Consider the following 24,040-nt stretch of genomic DNA (forward strand, 5'->3'; position numbering starts at 1 on the left):
TGTTTATTCACTTTAGACATCACTCTCTGTGTTTACATGAATACATCACCAAGATGGGCATTTTGGCGGAATTTTGAAATGTATTTGACCGTTCAGGTGCGCATTAGTGCAAGCATTTTCAGAAGACACAGGCATGTTCAGCACACACACATACACCGCCTGTCAATCAAACAAGGCGCAGCTGTTACTAGATCACTAGAAAATTACTTGCTCTGGATTACATTCAACAGCAGAATAAGAATATGAACTTTCTAATAAGTGACACAGGCCTAGGCTATCACAGATATATATGGTTATTTGTTTGTTATTGATGTTTTAATCGGTCTGCTTGTCCGGTCAGGCGAGTAAAATTCTCTTTCACTTTCACCTTCAAAAATCCACTTGTCCCGGACAAGCGTTAATGTCGAGCCCTGAGTAAATATTGTATTCAACATTCTCTGATAACAATGTTTTCTTCTGCAGTATAGCTCCTAAAGTAAATGTACATTGTTTTTAATGAGTTTTAAATATTATATTGGAAAACAAGCCAACAAAGACTAATCAAAAACGTATTTTGTTCCAGTGTATAATGGGCTAAGACTACACTCTCTCACCTTTATGTTCACTTCGGTCCATCTTTAACTCGCAAAAAGCAAATGTTTTCTGCTTAATAGAGCTGCGTATCATGAAGAAAATCAGTGATAAGATGCAGAGACAGGACCCAGTCGCAGAGTTTTTAAAAGCAGGGACTTATAATAAAAAAACATAAAGGGAAAAAATTCCCACAAGGGGGAAAACAAACATAAACTACCCCGTAGGGGAAAAAGGTGTCCAGGCTGGGGCAGAGGGTAACGGAAACAGGCTGGACTGGAAAACGGGGCAAACACACAGGACCGACTGGACGGGGAACAGGACTGACTGGAACAAGACCAACCAACAGGAACAACGAGAATACACACAAGACATGCAAGACTGGAAACAAGAGGAACAGGCACTGGACAGCAAACATGAGGAGACTAAAATAGGGAGAGAAATCAAACGGGTTAACAGGGGACAGGTGAGGCAAACGAGGCTGGGTATGACGTAAGACAGAGAGACACGCAGCGATACAGAAACAAAACAAAGCCACATGCTCTCACAAGACAACAAAACACCCAAATGGCATGAGCACACATCGCCAAGACAGTAAGGCAATATACGCCCATGCCAACCGACAAACAAGACGAGAGAATGCGTAGCAACGCCAAACAAAGTGATGCCATGCATTCTCAGACTAAATTAAACCTGAGTGTAAATGCATGCAACAGGCGACCAAAACAAGACAGGATACCTGTTTAAGAGTTTGGCCACACACACCCGACACCTTAGATCAAAGTAACCAAACCTCAGCACAGCATGAAGACAGCTCATGACCTGGGCGTGCAGCGCAACATGAGCACGACGCGAGGCGCATCCGTGTTCGCGAGAAACAGACATAAATTATTGACGTGAGTGCATGCTGCCAAGATGACATAAGAGCAATGCAGACAGACAGACATGGAGCATGAGTGTCCGGATCCCAACACAGGCCGGAAGTCAGGACCCAGACACCATGCTCCAGACATGAAACAAGACAGACCAAAGAGCGCACGGCAATACAACTGAAACCATGCGCTCACACAAAGACAGATAACGAAACACAAGACAGACATGGGACGATAATGTCACGGTCCTGTCAGACCAAAACACAAAGTGACAGGACCGTGACACATATATTATGATTCACTATGTCGCGAGCCATCATGTTAAAATCTAGCTGCAGCAAACACGTGCGAGTGACGAGCGTCCCCGCGCCAGGGTGTGCATCAGCCGAGAGAAGATTCAATATCTTCACCAGTCACTTTACGCAACTCATAGATGCGGCGCTGACCGCACAGGAAAATGCCAGTTTCGGAGTTTATTTTCATAACCCGCTTCCTTATTATCTGAACTTTAATAAAGGATGCTTTAAAGATATAACGCCGGGGTGTTTCATTGCGAAACAGAATGCGGCACAATAATCATTTTATCTCGATTATCTTGTTTTCATAATCGTTGGAAGCCAAAATCGTAATTGAAAATAAAATTAAATTCAACTGGCGATTCAACTGGCGGCCCGTGGGCCAAATCTGGCCCGTTTGTAATTTCAGTGGCCCGCGTGAGGTTGTTAGGGGCTGTTCACACCGAACGCGTTTTGTGTCTGTTCATGCTGTTTTTAAATTGTGTTCCTATGTAAATTTGCACTAGACGGACGTTGTGCCACGTCTCAATGTTTTTACAGTGTAGACGTTAGGAAAATGAAAACTGAGTTTTCAAACAAAAACAGATTAGTGTGGATATGCCTGAGATTCCATGAGAGCCCATTTAATGATGAGACAATCTGATAACAAAAAGAAGTTCAATATTTGTAGTTCCTGGACATGCATAAATGTGATACATCGGGCCCGAGTGTTACTCAATAATAAAACATTTCTGGTCATCAGGGCATTGGAGATGATACTTGACGAACGCATTTCCTGTTGACCCTGTCCGTGTCTTCTCTACTTCCTTCCCTCCATTGTCCACCAGATGAGATATGATCTGAATCACCTCCATCAGCATGTTAACACATGTTACGTACGAGTGTAGTATATTTAAAGATATTAAAGCTTTAATAAAATTAAAAGAGCTTTATGTTAATTTAATTAGTTTCATTTGAAATTTCTATAGCAGACATATAGACCTGTGCCCGCACATCAGTTCAATTCTATTGTATTGTGCCAACTGTAAACAGCCTACTGTTTTGTTATTGTTGATATAAATGTAAAATAATTATTGATGCATAACTTGTTGGTGGAATTTTAGGATTTAGGTTAAAATTAATTTGAATGGATAAGGGAAAGTGTATATTTTAGGTGCTGTATGTGGTTGCCAAGTTTTTCCACCAATATTAAAACTTTTTGCCATCACTAGTTCATTTAAATTGTCCTGTGGTGTGTCAGATGAATTCTTATTGTACAAATATTCCATGTAGTCTTTTAAAGGGATAGTTCACCCAAAAATGAAAATTCTCTCATCATTTACTCTTTACATCATTTACATTACCCTCATGTCATCCCAAATGTGTATGACTTTCTTTCTTCTGCTGAACACAAACGAAGAATTTTAGAAGGATATTTCAGATCTGTAGGTCCATACAATGCAAGTCAACAGGGTCCAAAACTTTGAAGCTCCAAAAAGCACATAAAGGCAGAATAAAAATAATCCATACAACTCCAGTGGTTTAATCCATGTCTTCTGAAGTGCTATGATAGGTGTAGGTGAGAAAAAGACCAATATTTAAGTCCTTTTTTTACTATAAATTCTACACCTTGCCCAGTAGTTGGCGATATGTACGAAGAATGTGAATTGCCAAAAACAAAAGAAGAATGTGAAAGTGGAGATTTTTAGTGAAAAAATTGACTTAAATATTGATATGTTTATCACCCACACCTATCACATCGCTTCTGAAGACACTGATTTAACCACTGGAGTCTTATGGATTACTTTTATGCTGCCTTTATATGCTTTTTGGAACTTCACATTTTTGGTCACCATTCACTTGTATTGTATGGACCTACAGGGCTGAGATATTCTTCTGAAAATGTTCGATTGTATTCTGCAGAAGAAAGTCATACACATCTGGGATGGCATGAGGGTGAGTAAATGATGAGAGAATTTTCATTTTTGGGAATTTTCATTTTCACTTTAATATATATGATATCATAGATCCACATGCAATAATTATAAGAAGTAGCAAAATGCTGTTTAAAACAGTTCTAGATGGAGTATAGCATGTCACACCACAGGACATGTCAACTATCCTAAGATAGTGTTGCTGTTTCAAATATATCTGCCCTCAAATTGCTACACGTTTGCGGTGTTTCTGAGACCGCAGGTACATGCTAACATCAGCAACAAATGTCAGCTGAGAGAATGACAAAATAAAGAGAGAGAGAGGAATTCAGAGGCCATGTGAGCACTACTGTCGCTCTAAAACCCCTCCGGTGCGTGAAAAAGCTCCATTGTTACTGTGAGGTGAGGTGTGCAGGCAAGAGCGGCATGTTTCTTTATCTCCCCTGACAGAGGGGTAAATCTAATCCACTGCACAGAGCGCTGCATGGACACTAGTTAGTGCTCTGGAAAGACTGATACTGCTGGAAATGAAAGGATAGGTGTTGAAAATGAAGAAAATAATTTGGGAGAGCAGGTGAGATGGGGATGCATTGTCCTGTGATGAGATGTTTTGCTAGAGACACTTTTGTTGGACTTAATATTTGTACTTTACTTGCAGGCAATCAATGCACAAGTCCAGCTCTGAAGACGGATCGGGTTAGTACTTTGTTGTGTGTCTGTTTGATTGTTGCCTACGAACTAGGAATATAAGGGTAAAACCTGGAAATATCCAGGAATTTAAAAGTACACTTAAAGTACACTTTAAAAAAGTCAAAATTCTATAGTTAAAGTGGAAACAAGCATAGTGAATGTACAACTTTTTTGCTTATGCTCAGCTCGAAAATATTGAATTGGCTACAGTAAGCTATTTGTGAGTGTAGTGTCTTTAAAATGACTTTAAAAAAATCCTCATCTAGGAGTTCCTACATTTTCTGGACACTAATTGGATGCTTTTCATTTACTATACAGTCCAACCAACCCATTTTAATTTTTTATAAAAAGTTTTATGTAACGAAATGTATATGTAGGAACAATTTTTCTTTTCTTTTTTTTCTTTTTTTTTTTTAGTTTTTTGTCTATGAAACTAATTCACGCATTTAAGCGTGCGACTTGCATACATAAATTCAGTCAAGTGTGTTCAAATTTTTGACTACTAGTTTACTTCCATAATTCTAGCTGTTGCATTAATATCTAAAAGGATACCAGAAAAGGACACTGTAACATTGAATGTAAAACTTTGTTTTTAACAGCAGGGCGATGGGACAGCAGGAAGAAAAACAAATCGTTCTGGCAAAATTTCCGCAAGGCGCAGAAAGGGAGTGTTCGAGAGGCACCAAAAGGTGTGTCATCCATTTTTTTTATCACAATTCCTTTTGATCAGGCTGAAAGGTTGCTCTAAATTATAGACATGTCCTTTGACCTCTGGTTTTATAGGGGAGGACCTGGGCTTTGTGGCCAGTGAGATCACCATGAGTGATGAAGAGCGTATTCAGCTGATGATGATGGTGAAAGAGAAGATGATCACTGTGGAGGAAGCTTTGGCTCGAGTACGATGAAGTTTTCCTCTTATTAATGGTGCTATTTGCGTAATGTGTGTTGCAAAAAGAGCATAGTATTTTTTTGTAGGGATGCACCAATATGAAAACGATAAGCCGTTACCGATACCGATATTTTGCAGCTTGCCTTGTTTTGTGATCAGATCACTGTTTTACTTAGGGATGCTTAAGAAGTACAAAAGCTTTTTCACTGTTCATCCACAGTAAAAGATACATACAAGACAAAAAGATACAAAAAATAAGTAAATATGATAACACGATGATTGATATGAAAAGGTTAGGTTATTTTGTACTTCTAAAAACATTTTGCACTTTTGTTTTTGCACTTTAAAACGCAGCCTTTTAAAGTTTAGCAACTCCATATTGCATTGTCAGTCTTAATTCAATCAATCATCCAGCATTAATAGATATCATTCCGATGTCTCAAAAGTCAAAGTCTGCTGGTTTCAAAGCATTTTGTGTGTTCTTAGAAGTGCCAAACCTTCTGCATATTGTGGCTATTATTCTGGATTGTGCATTTGAATTTACAAAGTTTTTACAAAGTGTGTTACTAATTAATTATAAATAAACCATTGGTTTTTCATATCTGCATTTTCATGCTTATAACCGATATGCTGATGATTTTAATTTGGTCAGTAATTGGCTGATAGGGTGTGCTGAGTGACTCCAGCCAGGTCTCCTAAGCAACCAAATTGGCCCGGTTGCTAGGGAGGGTAGAGTCACATGGGGTAACCTCCTCGTGGTCACGATTAGTGGTTCTCGCTCTCAGTGGGGCGTGTGGTAAGTTGTGCGTGGATCGCGGAGAGTAGCATGAGCCTCCACATGCTGTGAGTCTCCGCGGTGTCATGCACAACGAGCCACGTGATATGATGCGCAGATTGACGGTCTCAGAAGCGGAGGCAACCGAGACTTGTCCTCCGCCACCGGATTGAGGTGAGTAACCGCGCCACCACGAGGACCTACTAAGTAGTGGGAATTGAGCATTCCAAAATTGGGGATAAAAAATAAATAAAATAAAAAATAATAATTGGCTGATAAATATTGGTGCATCCCTAGTTTTTTGCTTATAGTTTGAGCTTTTAAACTTGATTTGTATAGTAAGGTTTATTAATTTACACTGTGTATTCCTTACAGAAATGAGTCCCAAAGCTTTAACCCAAACAGAATCACAATCAAAATATAACTGAACGAATCTCACAAAAACATTTTGCTCCTGCACGAGGTGCAGCGCAATGGTCAAAGACATCTGTAGATGTTTAGTGCATGCTTACACAGGAAAACAATTTGAAAGACAGTGTGGATGGACAAAATAACACAGTGTGAACAGCCCCTTAGAGACTCAATTTCAGTCAATTTTGACAAAGTAGATAGTATATACCTTTTGACTTTCAAGGGCAGAACTGTGTCCGACATTGTAATTTTTTTATCATTTCATTATTCTCAAAACTGTTACTTATTAGATTTAATATTTGTTTATATATCATTGCCAGGTTTTGTGAAATACATCGATAAACCACCCGAAACTTCTACTAACATGGCTCTTTTCTATCCTTTAGCTGAAAGAATACGAGACGCAGAACAAGCAGTCCAACAGTACAGACACGCCCAGTCCCTCGATGTACGAACCTTCTTTCTGTAACGTAAGTTCCCATCTCCATTCATCTTCTCGGTTAGCTTCATTCTATAGAGCACAATGATCTGGATCCAAAAAGAAAATTCCAATCAGTTTTTCCGTAGGGGAATTGATGTTAATCGATGGTAAATGCTTCTGTTGAAGCCATGAACCTTATTTCAACTTCATTTAAAAAATAAAACAAATTTCATAACAGAATTCCAGCTGAAGAACTACACTACCCATAATCCTGAAGAGAAGCAATCCACCAATCAGAGAATCGCGGTAAACAAAGTACACCAAAAGAGCTCTGCAGCGACCGCCCACTCACATGGCACACTGTGAATAACGCAATCAAGTAGTTCTCCTTAAACTCTCAAAGTAGTTATATATTTGTATGTATCTGAATATTTTGCAATAAAATTAAAATATTTTGTACCTTTACTGATAATCAACAACTTAAAATAAAAAATTCCTCTATTTCCATAGTTTTTATTTCAAATACCTCATTCGCAATGCTTTATGGGATTGTAGTTCAATTCCCCATTGAAGACGCTAATTACATAGTCTTGTTCCTTTGTCGTTTTCTCCCATTTTCAAATCGAAGTTAGTAATGTTGTGATTCATCCTGGAGCTGGTTAGTTTAGTTCATGACTTAGAACTCATTTATGAAGACTTGTGAAATCCCTATGGAAAAAATACTTTTGGAACCAAGATGGCTGCGCGTTTTAACGAGAAGTTCTTTCATGCAACGCAGAATATCTGGCTTTCCCTCAAAGCTGCACACTCTCCTCAGGCACATACGGTCAGTGACTAAATAGCCATTAGCCACGTGACACATCTTTGTTTGTTGTGATGAAGTTGTTTATTGGCAGATCTACTGTCCACATGCACACACCCACATCCCCCATCATGTCCGAGATGCAAACCATAACGTCCACCCCTGGACCCTGTCTCACCCCCTCTGGGCCTCCGGGCAGGACTCTATTCATCCTCTCAATGCTGTAACCCTCCATTGTGCATTTTTTGGCCGGGTGAATGCAGGGCTGCACTCTCTTCTGAAGCCCACAGCTCTTTTGTGCAGGGATTGTGTGATTAAGTCACTCAGATGCATGGCCCATTCCACCAATTCCATTGGATGGCCTCACAATTTACCATATTTTTTGGTTCGAATTTGGTGAAATTGTGCATGCATTATTTTTTATTCTTTTTAAAGCAAGCTTCGCTATTGCTATTGCTCATAATTTGGGTTAGTATTAAACTTTGGTGTGTTACTCGTCCTGCATTGTTTGTACGACGGACATGAATGATACTTGAATTCCTGCGGTTTGTTGTTTCTATGTTTCTATGACTTTAAGCATATAGACCATTTTTGCATGATGGATTTGCATATTCAGATAAGAGAACCAAAAAGTACCATGGTGTAACCATGAATGATATCTTATAGTACCTTATCATGCTACTCTAAACAATATCATTGTATAACCATGCTACATGTCCAAACAACCAAATGGTTTTACAATGCTGCTGTTTTTTGGCCAATTTTTGGTAGCATGGTAATTAAGGATGCACCAATTCAAATTTTCTGTGCTGATACGATATCCGATTGTTTAGAACAGCATATACCGATACCAATGGTGTGGCGGTTTTGCTTTTTTATGCTACCTTGTTTCAAATCACTGATAATTAATTAAATAAATTTAAACAATAACTGTATCCTCTGTGTCTCTGCATGTCTACTGTAATATTAACTGTAGGGATGGGTGTTTTTGAGTAATTTAGTAGTCAATACTCTAACACGTAAAAAAAAACGAGTAATTGATTACTTGAAATTTAGAATTTAAGTTCAAATTTTGTAGCTGTTTTTCTTATGAAAAATGAGCATTATATATAAACAACATCTAGATTCAAAAATGACAAAAACGCATTTGCACTTACGCATAGAAATATACATTCCAAGTCTTCTGAAGCAATACAATCACTTTATATATTGATATAATTTTTCAACTATTCCTCAAACAATGACATGCTAAGTTATGATGGCAAGATTTAGGTGAGAGAAGCAGTTTAATTGTTGCTCATGGCAGACAAAGACACAAAGGAAAGTCAAATTACAATATTCGAGTAGTGCTTTTTTACTAGTCGAATATTTAAAGCTGAACGAGTACTCGATTAATCGATTACTTGTGCACATCCCTAATTAAATGAATTCTGAAAAGCCTCCTGTCAGGCTCACATTAAATTGATAAGATTTCTGAATTTTTGTTAGTGTTCTTAACTCGTCATATTCCTTGCTGTGTTGAGCTTTAAGATGAGTACTCAAATTAGTTGTGTTAAGAGTTTTAACGGTAGTTCAACCTTGTGAAATTCTAGCAGTGCAAAGCTAACAAATTGCAACTCTACTGTCATTGTCGCCATTTTCATTTTTTCACACAAAGCATGAGTTGTAGGCTAATTGTCTGACGTGTTTTTCCACCCCCTTTTGACAGGAAATAATTGAGCTTAAAATACCAATGTTTGGACGATACTTGCTGTAGGTGCATCTCTAATGGTAATGCAATGGTATTCTTTGAAGTACTTGGAGTACCATGATATAAGAATATGGTAATCATTTAGTACCATGGTATAACCATTTGATACCACCACTATACCAAAGTACCCTACATAGAACTGTACCTTTACCAAAGCTGAGACTCTCATCATGTTCAAAACATGCCGGATTATAAGAGTTTACGGTATTTTCCGCAGCTACAATAGTTTGACTTTGTGTGCTAGAATTTTAGAGATGCCAATTACATAACGTCCGCCTCCTGAAATAGTTTGATACCACTAGAGCCAAAGACTTTCAGTTCTCAGACTCAGGCTCAGTCTTCTCACGCTGGCTGACTGTATTTGACATTTTTACCGGTTTATTTCAGGCACCGTGATGTTCCATATGTCTAAACTGTGGCTAGAGTCACACGTTCAGCACCTGGAGTTAAACGTATACTGTTTTATCCGTATGAACCATAAATTATGTAGTAATTATAGTTTAGATTTTTCTTGTTACCGTGTGGCTGACTCTCTTCTGTATGTGGTTTTTGAACCCAAACCACTCTACTTCTAAAACAGATGCATTCTGGGAAATAGACAGCCAGAGAAATACACGTCTCTACCTGTGCTGCTTGAAAATAGGCTAAATATCACTCTGTCATGTTTCATTATCTCTCAAAACTGAACTTTATTTATGAACTTCAAGATTTACTTTAGAATAGCCAGAAGACTAAACCAGTCCAAATTTGTAACACAAACATTTAATAAATTACATGAAATAAACTATATTTATATTTTCTGGGGAAGATATGAGTGTTACTTGCCCATGCAAAACCAACCGTCATGTTTCTAAGGTGTTGTGATTGGTTGCCCAGATGTTGCAGTTGCTAACTTGTTCTCTGTTTTGTCATTTGTTTTTTTCTGTGTTCTGATGTATTATGAAAAATGTATTTGGAAATTGGTTAAAACTTAACCAGTAAATGAATCTCAGAGTTTAATCTTCTGTGTTTAGAGTCTTTATGTTTTATTCTCATGTCACCTAGTTTTGAAGGTTGTTTTTGGGGGATATTTTGGTTTACATTATGACAAATACCACAGAGAGTTTTTGGTCTATAAAGAGTTAAAATACTTTCCATTACACTCAAAGCAAAGACTACAGTCAGTCAGTGGGTAAGCATATGAGCTTTAGCTTGCATATAAAGAATATTATGTTTTTAACTCTTATGCATTGTTCATTACAGGCTAACACTTGTATTGTTCAAATTTGAACCGAAACCATAATCAAGTATTTATTTATTTAATAAAAAAATGTAATGTAGTTTAATAAAACTAATTTCACTAATAAAAAATACATGTTTTGCTTTTTGGGGACATTTATTTATGGATTTTTACCTTTAAATTACTAAATTACACCATTCATTTTCATATAAAATGAGAACATTTTTTAATTCAGTGAAGATCTACATTTCTCAAGCATTCCTGAAGAAAATATGAAAATGTTTCATGCATTAGTGGCAGATTGCTGCCATCTGCTGGACAAACCCCCCATAAAAATTACATGAAATGACAATTATAACCAGTAGATGGCTGCAGAGATCCCATAGTGGAAAAAGTGAACTTTCACAGTCTTTGTTCTGTGTGTGTGTGTGTGTGTGTGTGTGTGTGTGTGTGTGTGTGTGTGTGTGGGCAGGTTTAAGTGGTTTACGAGGACTTTTTTTTTAGGTTACAAACTGGTAATTACAAGGGTATTATGCTGTAAATGTGGTTTATGAGGACATTTCTAGTGTCCCCATAATTTAAATCGCTTAAAAAAAAAAAACATACTTTTGTTTTATTGAAAATGTAAAAATGCAGAAAGTTTTTTGTGAGGGTTAGGTTTAGGGGTAGGGTTAGGGGATAAAATCTATAGTTCCTACAGTATAAAAATCATTATGTCTATGGAGAGTCCTCATTGGTGTGTGTGCGCGTGTGCGTGTGTGTGTGTGTGTGCGTGTGCGTGCTCAGTATTGTCTCACCCTTTCATTTCTGTATGTGTGTGTGTGTGTGTGTCTGTGTGTTCCTACATTATAGCTAATTTATTGATTTTATTTGACCAAAAAAAAAAAAATAATTAAAATTTTGTTTTACAGTATAGTCTCACCCATTAATTTCCTGTAGTGGGTCAAATTTGACCCAGAACACGATGTGTCGCTTTTTTTATCACACCACCACACTACGTAATTCCAGTCCAATTTTTTGTGTGTTTAGATGGCAAATAATGGAAAAGTAACCAAGCCTCGTACCACTTAGATGAAAGAAACAAAATTAAAATGGGTCAAAAATTATCCGAACAATACAAGAGGGTTATTTATTACACGGCTCTCTGGAATACTTGATTCTGATTGGTCAATCGCAGCATTTTATGGTAAAAGAAATATTGTGTAATGACCACTAAACTGTATCATTGACTATTGTCCCAGGGAAATGATTTCCAACATAGCTGTGCTAGTTTCAAATCTCCCGTATCACTTCACTATTTCTTTTTTTTCTCACATGATAAAATAATTGGACTCAAATTTTGTTAGTAGCTGTGTAATAAGCAAGATAATTTGCAGTTTTGCCAGTTTGTTGTCCTAGGGTGATCAACCTTAAAGGTGTTTATCTTGCGAAAAATTACCAGCTGACTGTACAGTATATTATTATCCTTAACTCAATATTTTGTTCATTATATTGCTATTTTAAGTATTTTAAAATACTTATAAGCTATGTCCTAACCAGTTGTCTGTGCCTGTTCTCCTGCAGTCAAGAGAACAATCGGAGGATGAGCTGGAAGAGTCTGCCACCTTTCGCCGGCTTCATAAACTCGTCAATTCAACTCGACGTGTGAGAAAGAAGCTTATTAGAATAGATGAGGCCAAAAAACATGGAGCAAAGGGTGAGTTGCAAATCCCTTTTAAAATGCACAATTCACGCTGGAGATTTACATCCATGTGAACATCTGAAAGTATGATCAGGCATCACTTTCTTACTAACCTTATCTGTGTAACGTTATAGCCAATATTACAACTTCGTTGCCATGATGACGTAACCCTGTAAGCGATTTTTAAAGAAGAGATTTTATCACAGTTTAATGTTGACATGTTGAATGTTCACCTCTTGTGGCTATACTTTTGAAACAATGTTTATTTTAATGTTTGTGAACTGACCCCATTCACTTCTATTGTAAGTGACTCACTGTAACCATGATTTTTGCTTTTTTAAAGAAACTTTAGACAACATCATGCTGGCGATTGAGCTTAACATGTACAGGTAACATTTCTTTAAAACCCATTCTGTTCTTTCTTCCAGACTCTGTGAGCCCTGAAGCATCACCCTCCGGTGAGGAGGTCGTCTCTCTGTACTCTGGGGTGCACAAGCCTCTCGCCGTGTCTCAGGGTGATGGATTGAGCTCTGTGCTTCAGGAACAGCTCTATCTGGACAGAGACTCAGACAGTCTGACCACGTCTCCGTCCTCCAGCAGTTTAGACACCTACAGCAGTCACAAGCTCTTCAAGGCCTTCAGTAAGTCCAGTCATGGTCTGGAGCCCGTCTTAGGACCGGCTGGAGCAGTTTCAGGGCTGGACGCGGGCAGCGGTTCCTCCTGCTCTGAGGTGGACGGAGATGTGGAGCCCGGTTTGTCTCGCTCGGCAACGGACAGTGAGATGAGACGAGCCCTGAGCCCCTCAAACTACCATGGAGTGAGTGCAACCACAGTCCGAACATATCACTCACACCCAGTGTGGGGCATTAACACCCACCAAAACAGGTCATTTATTTGCAGTGGTGGGTAATTTTGCATTATCTGCCTTGAAAGCAGTGTTGGGTGTAGTCTGATTACAAAGTAATTAGTTACTGTAATCAAATTACTTTTTAAGTTTAAAAAAAGTAGTGTAACGCATTACATTTTGAATACTTGTTATCTGATTATAGTTACCAAATTTCAAGACAATTACTTTTAAGTGCATTAATTGGGTAACACAAATTTCTAAAATACAATTATTTTTGTAGAATACATTTAAAATATAAATTCATATGTACGTCTGTTTGCGTTTCTGTGACAGCTGAAGGGTGTGCGACAATGGAGGAAATATAGACACTATTTTGAATTTAAGGTGGAATAACCAAAACTTTTCTCTGAAAAGTGTTTTAGAAAGTAACTAAAAAGTCAAGTAATTAGTAATGTGATTACTTTTTTCAATGATATAATAAGTGCTCTGATTACAATTTTAGAGAAGTAATTAATCATTTGTAGTGGATTACTTTTTGAGTAGCTTACTCAACGCTGCTAATGAGAATTTTTTGCAACATATGCTGTTGATAACAATGTTGCACTCTTGTTGGACACTTCTGATAAGTAATTCGACAAAGAACAGGCCATTTGCAATGATTTTGCAGCCAATATAATATGTTTCAACATTGTGAATATTGCTTATTTCAATGCGCTTGCACAACTGTGTCATTAGATTCATTTCACAAACCCTCCTTGTCTCACGACGGAGATATTTTACTAGCTTCTCTGGTTTAAACCTCAGTACTAAAAACATTGTTTGGTAAGTTTGATTCATTTCTTTGATTCAATTCAGAACTGTCCGTGTCAATGTATCAATTAAAAATTCGGATTCATCAATCTATTTTCATATGTTTAATTGTCTTGTGATGCTGATAAATATTGCTGTTGCTAATAAATGAAAATGATAAATATCTATCCTAATGTTCTGATGATAAATATCTATCCTAATGTTCTGATGATAAATATCTATCCTAAAATATCTATCCTAATGTTCTGTAAGGGAAAAACAGTGTAGAAAACATGCTTTTAAACTAGATTTTTACTGTATTTTACTTAATTTCATACAAAGTGCAGTAAACATACAAAACAATATTCAATATTTGGTGTGACCACCCAGTGCCTTTCAAACCACCCCAATTCTCCTAGGTACACTTTGATTGAACTTTACTAACTTGATTCTTTGCGTTCCAGAGGACCTGTAGTTTTGGTGGATTCGATCTCACAAAGCGATCTGTGTACATGGGCAACAGCAGCTGTGACCCCACAGTAAGGACACAAACAGCAATTAATATAATTAATTCCACAGCTGTTAAGGCATTCAAAAAAAAATTTGACTTATGATCATGTCTGTGTATAACAGAATGAGAATGTAAATATCAGCATGAGAGATGCGTCTAGATCCCCCACACCATCTCGTATCTCGCTGGGGAAGAAGGTGAAATCCGTTAAAGAGACTATGAGGAAACGCATATCAAAGAAATATAATTCCTCGCCATCCGAGCAGGTAACTACAGTTTGAGATGGAGAATTATTTGCAATGCAAATTTTGGAGGGCAGGTTGTTATTTGAAGCGATAGAATAGCAATTCCACATCTCATCTGTCATTTTTGTCAAAGTGGAGTGCAGTCAGTGTGTATGTGAAAATTTTAATCCGGAAACAATCAATTCATTTATATTTTATTCCAATTTAAAGTAAAATGAAAAAAGGTGTTCCTAATTGAAGAATCACCCATACTGTAGATACAATAACCATTTTTCACGAATGAAAGTAAAATTATTTTTAGCCCAGCATCTGTGTACAAAGTATTCAGCAACTTCATAGAATTGGCTGTGTAACAATACAGGTTCATTTCTAAGCATGTAGCACCCCCTGTCGGCAGTTACAGTTAAGGCAGCTAATATGAAATATGTATTGAGCATTATATTGTTATTCTCTTTGACTCAGTCAAGCCCCAGCAGAGTTCCCAGCAGCCCACAGTCTCCTCACACGGACACAGACTCTCTGGAGAAACCCAAACTCAAAGCCGGAGGATCAGTGGAGAGTTTGAGGAGTTCACTCAGTGGACAGAGCTCCATGAGTAAGTGTGTTTATGTGTGTTTGTCTCTCATAATCTCAGCACAAATATTGCAAATCCTTTTAACACCAAGTTGCATTAAAATTGTACAATGTATTTATGTTATTAGACACATTTATACACCAAAAATTGCATTTCTGAAATCATTCACTCATGTCGTTCAAAACCCACATGACTTTATTTCTTCTGTGTAACACAAAAGCAGATATTAAAAGGATGTCCTATTTGCTGATTTGAATATAATAGCAGTTTCATTTCATTCTTAGAAATACAACCAAGTGTATCATAAAAGTAGTCCATGTGGCTCATGTGCCATATTCCAAGTCTTCTGAAGTCATACAAACACTTTGTATTAACGATGCAACGATACAGTTTTTTCTCTCTCCGGTCTGATTCCTGTAGTGTTGTATTTTTCTTAATCAGTTTAGAACATTTATACCTTACTGTGGGATTACTCTTTTATATGTAAAGAAACACAAACCTCAAACTACATATTTTTTCTTTATTAAATATATATATATAATAGATAAAAATGTGTTATAAAACTTTATTGTTAACTAGTCTACTGGATAATGCAGCAGCAAAATTAACAGTCATTCCAGTGAAAGTCTGTTTACACATTTTCTTTTCAGCTTGTATCTGGACTTTGTTGTTGTTGTTGTTGTTTTTCACTTTAGTTGTAATAGGATATCAGTCCACTTTTCAATCATAGTCATTTTTTAACCCAGTCAACTTTAATATTATTTTAATTTGTAATAATAATTATTATCATTACATTTACATTACATTTAGTCATTTAGCAGATGCTTTTATCCAAAGTGACTTACAAATGAGGAACATAGCAAGCAATTTTTCATAAAAAAGTTCAAAAACATCTGCAGTGTTGTTCTGCCAAGTTTTCAAGATGACTGAAGTAGTACTGGTGCTAGCGCAGAAGAGAGACAGAGAAAGAGTTTTTTTGTGTGTGTGTGTGTGTTAAGTGCAAGTTAAGTTCAATAGTAAGTACAATTAGTGTGGATTGGTTAAGTGCTCGTGGAACAGGTGTGTTTTCAGCTGGTTCTTGAATGTTGAGATGGTATCAGCAGATCGTGTGAAAGTTGGAAGCTCATTCCACCACAGAGAAACAGAGAAAGTGAATGATCGTGAAATCGACTTTGAGCCTCTTTGTGATGGGACCACTAGGCGCCACTCCTTCGTAGACTTCAGAAAGCGAGTTGGAGCTGTAGAAGTGAATTGAAGTAAGTGTGTGTGGTTCCATTGGCTGTCCTGAATGCCAGAGTCAAAGCCTTGAATTTGATGCGGGCAGCTACAGGTAACCAGTGAAGTGAAATCAAGAGTATAGTGACATGAGCCCTTTTTTTTGGCTGATTGAAGACCAGACGCGCTTCTGCATTCTGGACCATCCGCACTGGCTTAACTGTGTTAGCTGGGAGGCCAGCCAACAAAGCATTGCAGTAGTCCAGTCTTGAAATGACCAGAGCTTGAACCAGGACCTGTGCAGCATATTCAAACAGAAAAGGTCTGATTTTCCTGATGTTATAAAGCATGAATCTGCAAGACCGGGCAGTTGATTTTTGGTTACCACCACTCCCAGGTTCCGAGCTGTTCTGGTTGGTGTTAGTGTAGTTGAACTAAGATGAATAATGAGGTTGTGGTCAACAGATGGGTTGGCTGGGATGACGAGGAGTTCTGTCTTGGCAAGGTTGAGCTGAAGGTGGCGTTCCTTCATCCATTATTACAAATGGATTATACAGGGGGGCCTGGGTAGCTCAGCAAGTAAAGACGCTGACTACCACACCTGGAGTCACAAGTTCGAATCCAGGGAGTGCTGAGTGACTCCAGTCAGGCTCCCTAAGCAACCAATTGGCCCAGTTGCTAGGGTGGGTAGAGTCACGTTGGGTTAACTCCCTCGTGGTCACTATAATGTGGTTCTCGCTCTCGGTGGGGCGCGTGGTGAGTTGTGCATGGATGCCGTGGAGAGTAGCGTGAAGCCTCCACACGCGCTAGGTCTCAGCGGTAACACGCTCAACAAGCCACGGGATAAGATGCGTGGATTGACTGTCACAGACGCGGAGGCAACTGACATTCATCCTCCGCCACCTGGATTGAGGCGAGTCACTACGCCACCACGAGGACTTAGAGCGCATTGGGAATTGGGCATGCCAAATAAATTTATTATACAACAATAAAATATTTCGGTCGTAATTTATTCACTTTTAAACGCTCAGGCTTTTATTTTGGCGGAATACTCCAGGAAGTATTCTAGTTCATAGTAGTTTAATTCACTTTCATTCAAAATCATGTCAAATGTTCCACCGCTGCCGTTCTCAATGAATTTTACAAGCAAACTGAACTATCGAGCATCTACTATTGTAACTATTCTACTATCTGAACTATTGAGATGTTGTTCATGTTTAGCACTTACATATTGCACGCCGCTCTGAAAGCTTAAAATAGCAGCACATCACGAGCCCCATGTGTGCTATGAGTTTGTCAACAGAGCAGCGCTCATTCAGTGCAGCGCACTGTGCATGCAGACTGCATATTTATTTGTTAAACATAGTCTTTTATGATTCACAAAACTATCATATGTCTTCAAAAGTCTTTGAATAAAATGCACAAGTCATATGGACTATTTTAATGGTGCTTTTATGGTTCTTTTATGTCATTTTTGGAGCTTGACAGTAACGACCATTACTAACATGTGGTATTGGATTTGTATCAGGCTCGTCAAACCGATACCAGATCCGGTTAAAAACGTCAGTACCGGAGCCGATACTGATCCAGGCTTTGGATTGGTGCATCCCTACTTTGTATGATGAACAGACCGAAATTTAAGTTGTTATTCACTCTTAGATCAAATCAAATCATTTATCAGCTCATGTATACAGAGCCCAAATCAAATATGGTGAGATGTCAATAACACCAAACGTCATTAGTCCATGTGTCATGACGTTTGGTCTCGAGACGTGCAAGAACTACTGATGTTTGATGTTACTGATGCATTGCTCTGTATATTCTTAAAATTGTAATTACAAGCGACTGGAATAGTCATGGAAATTATTTGGTCAAATATGTGTGGGATCCAACAAACTGTACCACACAAAATAGCCATGTTGAGAAAATGGAAAATATATATGGATAATATGGGAATATCATACCCAAAAAAGTACTGTGGTGGTACTATGATATAGTGATAGTGATTTAAGAATACCATGGTACATTTAGATATACAGGTAGTATGGTACTGTGCCATAGTATTTACATTGAAAAAGATATTTTGTACCATGATAATAGGTACTTTTTTGTTAGCTAATGTGTATTTGTATAAAGTGTAAGTTATTTTTACAGGTGGTCAGACGGTCAGCACCACAGATTCCTCCACCAGTAACAGAGAGAGTGTGAAATCAGAAGATGGCGATGAAGACGAGCTGCCGTACAGAGGACCGTTCTGCGGTCGAGCTCTCGTACATACAGACTTCACACCCAGCCCATATGACACAGACTCCCTCAAACTCAAGGTCAAATATTATATTTCATATAATGAAATGAGAAAAGGTTGCCGTCAGAGTTAATTATTGGGTGGCGATGTTTGTCGTTAAAGTCGTCTTTCTTTTGCTTTTGTTTACTCTTCCAGAGAGGAGATTTGATTGACATCATCAGTAAGCCGCCCATGGGCACCTGGATGGGGCTGCTGAATAACAAGGTGGGAACCTTTAAGTTCATTTACGTGGATGTGCTGAACGAAGAAGAGAAACCCAAACGCATGAAGAAGAGGAGGAAGAGTCGTCCTCCTAAACCCACCTCCGTAGAGGAACTCCTGGAACGCATCGATCTTAAAGTACCATCTTTCATTCACAACACACACAAAAACATACCTTTAAATTAAGCATTTATTGAGTAAATAAATATATTCACTTCTGTCTCGCAGGAGCACATGCCCACATTCCTGTTTAACGGCTATGAAGATCTGGACACGTTTAAACTGCTTGAGGAAGAAGATCTAGATGAGCTGAACATCAGAGACCCGCAGCACAGAGCAGTGCTGCTCACCGCCGTAGAACTTCTGCAAGAGTGTGACAGTAAGACAAAAACATATAGAAATGATGTAAATATAGGGGAAACCGGGGCTAGTTGTCACACAGGGAAGTTGTAACAAGGGCTGTATTTCAGTAACAATAACATCTAGAGTCAAAAGTCAAAAATTGCACGAATATGTGTTTTCTCGAGCAGTGGTTTAGTTCAAAAGCCTGGGGGTTTTTTTGTGAATAGACCTTTTTCACACGATTACAGGGTAAGCTTATATATCGTTTTATGGGAGACTAAAGCAAATACTATTTTTGCTTACTCAATTACTTTTCCACAAACTACTGTCATTCCCTCAGCAGCTGCATTAGAAACCTCATCGCAGCTGTGGTAATTATCTTTTTATTAATTACTAATTACAGGGTAATATGACGCAAAGCATAATGTTGTAAATTCACACTAAATAATTACAACTTTTAAAATATAAAAAAGTTTGCTAGATGTATGCTGCTAAACAAGGTGGAAACACTCATCACAGTCTTTGAAAAAGGTCTATTCTATCCTCCAAAGTAAATTTTCACTATCGTCATATTTTTGTTATAGCACTTTGTTAAACAGTCAAACATGATCAAATCACACTAGTATTCGTTCAGTCAAGAGTCAAATATATTATGAAGGGAGATTTTTACTGAAAGGTTTAAAGGTGTTCTTAGGACAAAGATATTCATAAAATACAAGTCGGGGCATGTTGTCACATTTTTATCGAGGCAGGTTGTCACATGTGTTTTTCATATTTATTCATATTTAATAATCACAATGTTTGTTGGGCCAAATAATGATTTGATATTTTAGTATGTTACTTTTTCCATTTTAGTTGTTTAATGATTTATTTTGTGCTGTTTCACTGTTTATTGCAGGTGTAGATTTTTAATTCGAGTGATTCTATATATTTGCCCTAAAGTTCTTTTCTGGCTTATAATGGGGTAATTTTTTATTAGTAGCTGACAAATAAGGGACTTTGCATGGCCAATGCCAATATTAAAGAAATATTCAGAGTGCAGTTCAAGTTCAGCTCAATCGACAGCATTTGTGGCATAATATTGATTACCGCGAAAAATTATTTCAGTTGCCCCTCCTTTTCTTTAAAAAAGCTAAATCGGGGTTCCGGTGAGACTTACAATGGAAGTGAATGGGGCCAGTCTCAATTTGTAAATGTTAAAATACTATTTCAAAAGTATAGCCACAAGACATAAACAATATGTGTGTTAACATGATTTTAGTGTGATAAAATTGCTGACTAACCTTTTTTGCTTGCTTGACAGTGATAAAATGATGGAGAAAGAACCTCTTCATGCTATTTGATGTAATTTTGAAGAAATCAAGTATTTTTCAGCTTGCGTAAGCTGCATTTTAATCACCACAGAAGCACGGCAAGTCTTAACTATCACCAAAATGCAGAATGAGATGTTTTTGTTAGCAAGCGCTTCTCATGATGAGTTGAAAGCGGCGCTCGAATGCTGGCGTTGATGCTCTGATGCGAATGATGAACGCAGCTTCATGATTGCTGTAGCAAAGCGGATAGCGACAGTCCTCCGGCAGATTAATATTGTGGAAGATGAGAGTTTAAGAGATTAATGCAATGAAAATGCAACCTATGTGGGGACTACTTCTTTCAATTAGTCAAATTCCTGCTTAGACTTTGAGAAATGTTTAATGTTACTTGAATTGGTGCTATTTTAGTGCATTTCTATCTTTATACTGTGGAAGGCTTAGTTTGGAAAATGTTAATAAAGCATTATATTAATTATATTATTATATTACATATTGTTTTGCTTTCTTCCCTAAGATGGAAATAAATGCATTTTGAGAGGAAAAGAAGTATATATGGTACAAATTTCAGCACTTTCAAAATCTGCGAATTATCGTGATTAACTACAAAAAAGTATGCGATTAATCGCGATTAATAAATTAATCGAATAGCAGCACTAAATGTTAACAAACCCTAAAACAACTGTAAAAGTGACAATTTAAACAACTTTACAGCTCAAATAATACATGAGTTTTAACAGAAAATTAAATGTAAGTGCTTTTATAAAATGATAAGTGTTACACTTCTGCCTTTAAACCCTCCAAAAATGGACCCCCATTCACTTCCATTTTTGCCTTACTGTAACCTCGATTTTTGCTTTTTTTAAAGAAAAGGAGGGATGAGTCAAAATAAAATATTTTATGGTAATCAACATTATACAAATGCTGTCGATTGAGGTTAACTTGTATCGGACCCAGAGTGCCAATGAGTGATCATATATGTATATAGTGTTCACAATATGGTACACAAATACACAATATTTACTCAAAATTCACTTTAAAGTATTGGAAGGAAAAAATGTCCATTTATTATTTGACTAGGTAGATCTTGAAACTTGTTATACTGATGTGATTATCAGTAGGAGTTTAAAATGCATCCATTAATTGTTATTGATTATAATTACTATAATAATACCCAATGTTTTATGTATTCATTTCTTATCCAAAGTACAATTCTTGAGGCTGTTGTATTGTTTTTGTCAATATCTTACGGTGTAAATTGTCCCTCATTGTACATTTGTATCGTAAACATATTTTGAAATTATTATAATTATTATGAATTGTATGAAAAGAAAAGGCATCAGATGTTAGAAGGACATAGAGCAGATGTTTTAAGATGTTTATGAATCTGCTTTATCAGATGTTCAGTATCAGTTAGTTCTCCATTTATACTTTATTCATTTGTTGTTTTGTTTGTCTAAAGGCAACAGTGACCCAGAACGTGAAGGAACATCAGACGGTTCCCAAGGAAGGATTCTGTCTGAGGTTCACATCCTGCCGGGCAACTCTCCTCGCGACTCAGGCTGTTACGAGAGCAACGAGAACCTGGAGAACGGTAATGACAGCCTTCCTCGTCTGTGACTCTTCAGCCCTCCTCTTCCTCCTCTCTGAGCTGCTGTCTCTCTGCATGAATCCAGTCAAACAAACTGAACTGCGACAAATTCATCTGCCATTTCTGTCTATTTCTGCTTTCACTCTTCTTCTCTCTGCTGTGAGGACGTCACCTCCGCTCTGCTGCGACTCATCGTTTTTCATTCTCAACCTGCATTCAGTGGACCAGAGCATCTCTCAACCATATCTGACACCACAGCATCAGTTAATTGTGTTGTGACTTTGCTTTGAAATTTCACTTCAGTCCATTTCCATTCGAAACCAGACAGACGGTGTTGTGTGATGGTTTTGCGCTTGTTGAATTTGTGTTGAACCGAAAGAGTTACTAAGTTGCAGATCTTAAGGACAGTTTTGTCCGGAATGGGCAGTATTCACTGTTACAGCTTGAAATTATGATCACATCAATGTGTATTGTATTCATTTGCTTTGGTTTAAACAATTTAAAGCTGAAGTGTGTCATTTTGCAATGTTAAAACTCTGTGTCATATCCCACCTTAATATTCGTAGACATTCGGAGAAGTTAATTTCCCCAAAGAGTGTAAATACTGTGGCTCTATATAGCGCGTTAAAAACAATGCTCTGTTTGTTTGAGCATCACATCAACAATGGCTTAACCAATGGCGTGACTTTGGGGTGGGGCTATCTGTTTAGCGAACCAATGGAATATGGGGGAGTGTTCAGATTTTTTTCAATTCTATTTGGTGACATTAGTTGTGCAGAAATGACACTTCAGCTTAAATAATAGTTATAACATGGTCTATTGAATGTTAACAGCCCTTGTGATCACTTTTTTTAATTAAAAAAAATTAAAAAAATTAAAAAATTAAAATTTTAGTCTCAATTTAAAGTAAAGGGGAATCTTACGAAAACATCTTTGAGTCATTCTTCACCCCAAAATCAAAGGAAACAAAAATGTAAATTATTTTTTGCCTTAAAACAATGAAGTATATTTTAAGGACTTATTACTGTAAAACATCTAATGTTTTTCCCCATAAGTCTCAGTTTTTATTTTTATTTTAATACAGTAAAAACTACAAGAAGACATTTTTTATTTAAATCAGCATAAATTAAAAGTAGTACAAGAAATTCTTCGATGCTATATATCGGGCACTTTCATGTCCCAGAGGTTGATTTTTTTTTTTTTTTTTTTTTTTTTATTTATTTTTTTTTATAAATTTTTTTTATTTTTATTTATTAACAGATTTCTCACTTTTTATTATTTTTTTCTTTTTTATTTGAAGGTCACATTAAAAATGACTTTGTTTATTTTTTGGTATTTTTCTAATGCCTTTTTATGTATATGTTTTACTGTTTTAGTAAAATCTCAGACCCAGATTTTCAATATTAAACTATAAAAATCCATTATAAAAATACAAAATTATTATATATTTAAAGCTATGATAATCTTAACAAATAGTGTAATAAACGAACCATTTCAATATTTATTAAAGCAATTATTTCTACGTCTGTCCCACAGTTGTGGCGTCATTTCCACCACACCAAAAATGTTTCCCCTAATACATTTTTTGTACAAGTTAGTGTACTTGTTAACCAAGTCAACAAAAGTGTCTGTGATGAGCATGCTTGAGATGAAATATGAGAAGTGATGTTTGAAGGAAGCAGAACATTTAAGATATCACTTGTTAGCAGAATATTTTGGTGGGTGTAATTTCTAATCAAACTGTAATTTTGCCAAATTATGCAAAAAGTGTGAAAATATTTTTTTAATTGTGTGTATTTAGGATACATAAAATGTTAGCCA

General features: G+C 37.0%; 1 protein-coding gene across 4 annotated transcripts in view; it reads left to right on the forward strand.

Moving 5' to 3' along the window:
• Positions 1–24,040, forward strand: part of sash1b (SAM and SH3 domain containing 1b) — a 143,859-nt gene that overhangs the window by 113,260 nt on the left and 6,559 nt on the right. For all 4 annotated transcript variants that reach the window (XM_051722214.1, XM_051722217.1, XM_051722216.1 and 1 more), the window contains 13 exons: positions 4,310–4,347; positions 4,941–5,030; positions 5,125–5,237; positions 6,803–6,886; positions 12,172–12,304; positions 12,718–13,106; positions 14,390–14,464; positions 14,559–14,702; positions 15,144–15,276; positions 18,625–18,794; positions 18,911–19,114; positions 19,205–19,355; positions 22,091–22,222. In XM_051722214.1, coding sequence (XP_051578174.1) covers positions 4,310–4,347; positions 4,941–5,030; positions 5,125–5,237; positions 6,803–6,886; positions 12,172–12,304; positions 12,718–13,106; positions 14,390–14,464; positions 14,559–14,702; positions 15,144–15,276; positions 18,625–18,794; positions 18,911–19,114; positions 19,205–19,355; positions 22,091–22,222 — 1,856 coding nt within the window. The remainder of the gene's footprint in view (positions 1–4,309; positions 4,348–4,940; positions 5,031–5,124; positions 5,238–6,802; positions 6,887–12,171; positions 12,305–12,717; positions 13,107–14,389; positions 14,465–14,558; positions 14,703–15,143; positions 15,277–18,624; positions 18,795–18,910; positions 19,115–19,204; positions 19,356–22,090; positions 22,223–24,040) is intronic.

Source organism: Myxocyprinus asiaticus, chromosome 17 (genome assembly GCF_019703515.2).
Source record: "Myxocyprinus asiaticus isolate MX2 ecotype Aquarium Trade chromosome 17, UBuf_Myxa_2, whole genome shotgun sequence".
Classification (NCBI taxonomy): Eukaryota; Metazoa; Chordata; class Actinopteri; order Cypriniformes; family Catostomidae; genus Myxocyprinus; species Myxocyprinus asiaticus.